Raw genomic sequence first — 6,830 nt, forward strand, 5'->3', positions numbered from 1 at the left:
CACAACAGTTTCCGTTGATGCTTCACATCTGTTAAAGCTATCAGCGAGTAGCACGAAGAGCATCTTCCTGAAGATATCGTCTGGTTCCACCAATCATAGGCGAGAAGCTGCTGATGGTGAAGAGATTGACATCATGAAGCAGCAGCAGAGTCGACTCTCACTCACAGACGAAGACATGGCTGCACTGATCCTGCTGCTGGTGGCGTTCTTCTCCAACAACATCCACGCTGTGGTCCTCCAGAGAGAAGGAGACTCTCATAACTTCATCCTGAACAAAACAGCTCATGACGTCTGCTTGATCTCAAGATGGGTCGGTGAGGAGAAGGAACTTCTGTGGAACTCTTCGCAGCATCATGACTCCAGTCTGCAGACAGAAGCTTCTTATAGAATATATCCTCTGAAGTTTTCTGACTCGGGTCAGTACCAAGAACAGTGCTGGACCCAGAACAACGTGACGCTCGAGAGGAACTCCACTCTCCTGGTTTGTGACACACGGAAGATGAGACGTCAGTCCTTGAACCCTTATGTTGGACAGACACTGGAGCTGAACTGTGACGGTGTGGGACCAAACCAGAGTGTCCAGTGGGCTTCAGGACAATACAACCACAAAACAACAAATTATGAATTAGCTTTAATCGATGATGAAACATCTTCAATGTACAAACTACAGCAAGTGAAGAACAAAACTTCTCTTTTGGTAACGTTTAGTGTAAGTGCTGGTCAGTTCAATTATTTCTGTCTGGAGAAGAACCATCAGAGCTGTGAAGGACTGAAACAGTTTCATGGTACTGTACAATATAATTTCATTCACAGCTGGGTGGGAGAGAGTCTGGAGCTGAACTGCTCTGACATCAGTGGAAACAAACCACATGTGTGGTTCATTAAATCAGTATTGAAATATGAAAAGAGTCACAACTACACTCTGATGTTTCCATCACTGACCTTGAACCACACAGGTTTATACATCTGTGATCGCAGTGGTCAGTATGATTTTTACGGCCTGTATGTGTGTCCTGAGTCTAACGCGCCTGCTGATGTGTTCTTCACTGGAGGAGAAAACGTGACTCTACAATGCGGCGACTGGAAACAGCCTGACGACATTCACTGGTTCATGAAAACAAACAAAACTGAAGGAAGGCAATCACGTGTATATCAAGAACAAGAAGACAGAATATTTGACTCTGACATGAGCCTGGTGATCACTAACATCTCTCTGGAGGACAGCGGAGAGTTCTTGTGTGTGATTCTGAAAGACAAACGTTGTGTGTTCACATCTAAGACGGTTGTAATGTTCGGAGAGCCAGAGGTTGATCACCATCTAGTGAGGTCTGTGATGCTCAGTTTTGTGATCTTCATGATGTGTGTTGTTGTTGTTGTTGTGGTCTGGAGGAGCAGGAGTAGAGAGCAGCTCCCAGTACCCGTGGAGGAAGTGGAGATGTTGGATGTGTCTCCAGCATCAGCAGATGTTCAGCCAGAGACTCTCTGAGGCTTCAACATGATCCATGCGTGTTTGGATGAATCTTTCCTTGACTGTTTGCTTGTAATCATTGTGACTCTTGTTTCCTCTTCAGTGTCAATAAAGTTTAACCTTTGACCTCCAATAAAAGACTCCAGTTTTTCTTTGTGTAGAGATGAAGTTTACGTCAGATATTATGAATTTTTTCTTACCGTTTTCCTTCTTTCTGCTCGTCAGTCTGGTTCTGTTTCTCAATGATGTCTCTTCTCTTTTCAAATATTTTCTCTAGAAAACAAGGTCAAGGTATCGACGCTTGATAAGGAAAACAAAGTAGTTCTTCAATGTGTGTTTGTAACATCTTTACCTTTGTTGTTTATTCTCTTCAAAATCAAGTTCTACTTCGTCAGTAAACATCAGAGGAAAGTGGGTTGAAAAGTGGGTTGAATCGGTGGCAAATAAAAACACTACAGTGCAGGAAGTAAATCAATGCCATCAGAATATTGAATGGTTGAATTTATTTCAACTATTGTTGAAAACTACTGTTTTTTTTATAGATTTTATAGTAAAATATTTCTTCTAATGTCTGTCTATCTGGTCTGAGGTTTGAGAAAAAAGCTTGACAAAGAGCCATTTATGATGACTTTTATAGTGTAAACTTTTCGGTTTGCAAGCTACTTTTATAATTGTCAACTTCAAAAGATCTACCTTCATCAAATTTGCTCAACATAAGTAAGAACATACTTTACACAGATGACTTGCACTGAATGAAATGAATGGACTGATAATCAGTGATGATGGAAGGATGTGTGGATTTAATCACCTTCATAGAAATGCTGACTTGCATATACATGTATAACTAGAGTCAGTCAGTAAGGAGAATATTTCCTTATGGACATTTTTGGAAGTTACTCTCAGAGGAAAAGTATCTTCTTATGAGACCTGGTCTTAAGCTCAGTGTCAGCCTGTGTTAAATCTCATCATCCACTGCAAAACACTGGACTACAACACGTCCTGCTAATGTTTTAGAGTAAAAACACTGGACTACAACAAGTCCTCCTAATGTTTTAGAGTAAAAACACTGGACTACAACACGTCCTCCTAATGTTTTAGAGTAAAAACACTGGACTACAACAAGTCCTCATTATGTTTTAGAGTAAAAACACTGGACTACAACACATCCTCCTAATGTTTTAGAGTAAAAACACTGGACTACAACACGTCCTGCTAATGTTTTAGAGTAAAAACACTGGACTACAACACGTCCTGCTAATGTTTTAGAGTAAAAACACTGGACTACAACACGTCCTCCTAATGTTTTAGATTTAAAACACTGGACTACAACATATCCTCCTAATGTTTTAGAGTAAAAACACTGGACTACAACAAGTCCTCATTATGTTTTAGAGTAAAAACACTGGACTACAACACGTCCTCCTAATGTTTTAGAGTAAAAACACTGGACTACAACACGTCCTCCTAATGTTTTAGAGTAAAAACACTGGACTACAACACGTCCTCCTAATGTTTTAGAGTAAAAACACTGGACTACAACACGTCCTGCTAATGTTTTAGAGTAAAAACACTGGACTACAACACGTCCTCCTAATGTTTTAGATTTAAAACACTGGACTACAACATATCCTCCTAATGTTTTAGAGTAAAAACACTGGACTACAACACGTCCTGCTAATGTTTTAGAGTAAAAACACTGGACTACAACACGTCCTGCTAATGTTTTAGAGTAAAAACACTGGACTACAACACGTCCTGCTAATGTTTTAGAGTAAAAACACTGGACTACAACACGTCCTGCTAATGTTTTAGAGTAAAAACACTGGACTACAACACGTCCTGCTAATGTTTTAGAGTAAAAACACTGGACTACAACACGTCCTGCTAATGTTTTAGAGTAAAAACACTGGACTACAACACGTCCTGCTAATGTTTTAGAGTAAAAACACTGGACTACAACACGTCCTGCTAATGTTTTAGAGTAAAAACACTGGACTACAACACGTCCTGCTAATGTTTTAGAGTAAAAACACTGGACTACAACACGTCCTGCTAATGTTTTAGAGTAAAAACACTGGACTACAACACGTCCTGCTAATGTTTTAGAGTAAAAACACTGGACTACAACACGTCCTGCTAATGTTTTAGAGTAAAAACACTGGACTACAACACGTCCTGCTAATGTTTTAGAGTAAAAACACTGGACTACAACACATCCTCCTAATGTTTTAGAGTAAAAACACTGGACTACAACAAGTTCTCAAATATATTTTTGATAACAAATGTCCGAAGGTTTAAAAACAAACACTAAAGATACTAACCACAGGTGTGTGTTTATACTTTATTGTGACGCAGGTAAAATAGTTACGGGTCCAACAGTCACGGTGTCACCAAGAGTCTCTGCAAGAGAACGAGTGAGTCAAAGATCTGAAGAGAAACATTGAACAAACTCACGGTCATCATCGTCCGTCTTCCATGAAGAGTCGCAGCGAGAGTCGCAGCAGCGACAGACGTTATCGTTACGATCCACATTCGTCCACCTGAGGCGACGAAGAAGGAATCGAACCAGCAGTTTTGGGAAGTTTGATGTACAGAAGACTCACCTGGAGAACAGGAAGTTGCACGCCTTGTTGACTCGGCTGCTTCGCCACGGATCAGTCGCCGTCAGTTTACACGTGATGAAGATCTGAAGGAGAAACTGAACATGTAGCAGAGGCTCTACTTCACGTCTCCCCCAGTTGACCGAGCTCTTAGCCCACGCTTTAGACTCGCCAAGGATCCTTCCTTTTCTCCCCGTTCCATATTCAAGGATCCTTCCTTCACTTTCCAAATTCAAGGATCCTTCCTTACCACCAAGTCTTCCTTACTTCATCGTTCCAACTTTAAGGATTGTTTTCTATCCATAAACTACAAGGTCAAGTGCCCGAATACTACGGTATAAAAAGTAATTAAGAAAATTAAAAGTATTAAAATGATGAGATCAAATATAAACATACATAAATAATGTTAAAATAAAAAAATAAAAATACTAAAACTATAATACCCAAAGTACCACTACCAAAAGTACATGCATTTGTACTACTTTCACATGATTACTTTGGATCCATCGAGGTTCTGTTGGGCTCACCTGGTTCCGAGGGTCCTCATGGAACAGAACCACGTCCAGCTGCAGGCGAAGAGACTCGACTCCCTCCCTGGACCAGAACCGGGCCTCTGACCCGGGCAGCTTTGCGTCTTTCAGACACCTAAAGAGGAACTCTCGTGATGTCACAGCAGCTTCACCAACGTTCCACCCACCCGTGGTTCTCCACAAAGTAGTATTTGGGCTCCGAGGAGGGGTCGGGGGTCAGCGTGGCCACGCAGCTGTCCATGAAGACCTTCTTGGGGCCGGGGCCGGAGTATGAGGCCTGCAGGTGCAGCAGATCTCCCAGGTGGAAGACTCGGGATGAAGTCTCCGCCGACCAGTTGTCTGAGCAGAAACCAGGTGAGTCTGGAGAAGAAGTCTGAGGAGGAAACTCACCGTTCATCAGTCGAAGAGAGAAAACCTCTCGATGGAGACTTTTGGTCCTGAAGGAGCGAAGAATCTGATCCGTCATTGAATTGCTGCTCACGACCTGAGTTCTTCAACAGTTAAGAAACATGTTTTTAGAAACAAGAGTAATCAAGTGAAGAAAAACTTGAGTTTCATATTACACAAACCCTGTACTCAAGTAATTGTACTCCATTACTCTTTTATCAAAAGTAATCTAGTACTTCTAATTTAATATCTTTGGTCTGGTTGAGTATTTTTACTATTACTTTTGTATCAACTTTTGACTTAGTAAAGCACAAAACTTACTCAGCTACAAAAGTACTTATTTTATTCCGGTAATTAAACTCAATTACTATAATAGTTTACACCATTCATTTTTTGTTTCAGATCAAGATCTGTACCAGAATATTTCAACACCATTGCTTTTGTATCAGAGTACCTTTTGATCCAAGTACTTTCTCATTTATTTCATATTTTTGCTCTGAAAGAAATGTAATCCAGTACAACTACTCCAATATAAAACTTTCTCTGTAACAGAATTAATTTAGTAAAATTACTCGAGTACAAGTACTGCGACACAAAAGTAACAGAGTAAAAATATGAGTAAATCGAGTAAGAATATTTGTACTCTAGTATTTTGACTCAATTACTTGTATATCAAAAGGGAAAATAACTGATACAAAAGTAGAGTAAAAGTACAAAATGTTCTGGGATACAAACATAGCAGAGTAAGAAGAGTGCTTTGATACAAAAGTAATCGAGTTCTCTAAGATTTGTTTACCTACTTTTGTATCCAAGTACTTTTTGTACTTGAGTCAATCACAAGTACAAAAGTAGTCTGATAAAAAGTAATGAGTAAAAATACTAAAAGTATAACTTGATTACTTTAGTATCAAAGCAAAAAGTCAGATACAAAAGTAATAGTCAAAATACTACTTTTGTATTAGCGTAGATTTTGTACTCCAGTGTTTTTAGTCGTAATACAAAGAGTACTGTCATACTTTGGTCTGAGCAAAACCAGAACAAGTTCTGGTTCAACTGACTCATGTTCAGGTTCATTGAACTCACCGTTTATAGAAGCAGGAAACAGGAAGTGTGAACCCGAAATTCCTGGTGATCCCGTGACGCGCCGGCGCCGGCGAGAAGGTCAGTTTGTTGCCATAGATCACAGCGTCGTCCGAGATCTACACGAACAAAAACCGTCAAACTTTCAAGAGTGAAAACCCTCGAAGTAAGTCTCACGGTCAAGGTGGAGCCGCAGTCCTGCAGTCGCGCTCGGACGATCCACGCCGAGTCTCCGGCGGGGACGGCCCGACAGGAAATCTCCGCCGACTCCTCGTCCTCCCCCAGGAAAAGTTCCCCCTCCTGCACGAGGCGGCCATTTTTGTAGAGGTCCGAGTCCACCAGGAGGATCATGGCGGAGGACGAGCAGGTCAGAGTCACAGGAGACCGGTCTCTCCACTCTCCCTCGTCCACCTTCGCCACCTTGTACTCCCGGCCCTCTGCGTCGATCATGGGTTTACCCTCCAGAGCACGAATGGCCTCCGCACCACCGAAGAAGAAGAAGATGAGCGGCAGAAGAAGCGGCAGAAGATCTTGTGACTTCAACATGGCGGCCGGGCCTCGACGCAGACAAGAACAACGGCGCGTCGTCGACAAAGAGGAGAGTTTGTAGCAACAAACACGGAGTCGACAGCTGACGCCGATCACTCGTTACGAACGCTGGCTGCTGATTGGTTGTCGCATGACGAGGCTGGATGAAACGATCCCTGATGAGTCTTTGAAAATGACTTTTATTCACCAATGCTGTGTCTCAAATCACATACTAGC

The 6,830-nt window shown here is 41.6% G+C and overlaps 2 protein-coding genes across 2 annotated transcripts; one reads left to right on the forward strand and one right to left on the reverse strand.

Moving 5' to 3' along the window:
* The first annotated feature begins 499 nt into the window (after positions 1–499).
* LOC148064831 (uncharacterized) lies at positions 500–1,486 on the forward strand. The gene is made up of 2 exons (XM_087808356.1): positions 500–506; positions 891–1,486. The coding sequence occupies exons 1-2, from the start codon at positions 500–502 to the stop codon at positions 1,484–1,486; spliced, it is 603 nt and encodes a 200-aa protein (XP_087664482.1).
* Positions 1,487–3,809: 2,323 nt separating this feature from the next.
* On the reverse strand, positions 3,810–6,611 carry LOC148064832 (zona pellucida sperm-binding protein 3-like). The gene is made up of 8 exons (XM_087808357.1): positions 6,243–6,611; positions 6,069–6,184; positions 4,989–5,089; positions 4,766–4,937; positions 4,596–4,713; positions 4,072–4,154; positions 3,923–4,008; positions 3,810–3,868 (listed from the first exon to the last, which is right to left on the reverse strand). Exons 1-8 carry the CDS (start codon positions 6,609–6,611, stop codon positions 3,810–3,812), a joined length of 1,104 nt encoding a protein of 367 aa, XP_087664483.1.
* Positions 6,612–6,830: the final 219 nt, after the last annotated feature.

This window comes from Callionymus lyra, chromosome 15 (assembly GCF_982586985.1).
Source record: "Callionymus lyra chromosome 15, fCalLyr1.hap1.1, whole genome shotgun sequence".
NCBI classification, from domain to species: domain Eukaryota; kingdom Metazoa; phylum Chordata; class Actinopteri; order Syngnathiformes; family Callionymidae; genus Callionymus; species Callionymus lyra.